The sequence below is a fragment of the Nestor notabilis genome, unplaced genomic scaffold (assembly GCF_000696875.1).
Source record: "Nestor notabilis isolate BGI_N333 unplaced genomic scaffold, ASM69687v1 scaffold10609, whole genome shotgun sequence".
Lineage (NCBI taxonomy): Eukaryota > Metazoa > Chordata > Aves > Psittaciformes > Psittacidae > Nestor > Nestor notabilis.
Window position 1 is genome coordinate 10,787 of NW_009944200.1, and position 267 is coordinate 11,053.

General features: G+C 58.4%; 1 protein-coding gene across 1 annotated transcript in view; it reads left to right on the plus strand.

Moving 5' to 3' along the window:
• Positions 1–71: 71 nt before the first annotated feature.
• The window catches only part of GPR37 (G protein-coupled receptor 37 (endothelin receptor type B-like)), a gene marked incomplete at its 5' end in the record, with an annotated part of 988 nt that continues 792 nt past the window's right edge, over positions 72–267 (plus strand). The window contains 2 exon segments of the mRNA XM_010022323.1: positions 72–263; positions 265–267. The exon segment at positions 265–267 is cut by the window's right edge and continues 792 nt beyond it. Coding sequence (XP_010020625.1) covers positions 72–263; positions 265–267 — 195 coding nt within the window.

Here is a 267-nt window from a genome sequence, read left to right on the forward strand (position 1 = left end):
TTCCAACCCAAACCATTCTATGACAGCAGACAGCATCTGTATTAACTTGCATCCCTTTTCCTCCTTCCCAGGTAGCCTCTCTGGGAGTCACCACCTTCACACTGTGTGCCCTCTGCATCGACCGATTCCGTGCCGCCACCAACGTACAGATGTATTACGAGATGATCGAAAACTGCACATCGACGACGGCCAAGCTGGCGGTCATCTGGGTGGGCGCGCTGCTGCTGGCGCTGCCAGAGGTGGGGGTGCGCCAGCCGGCCCAGGGAG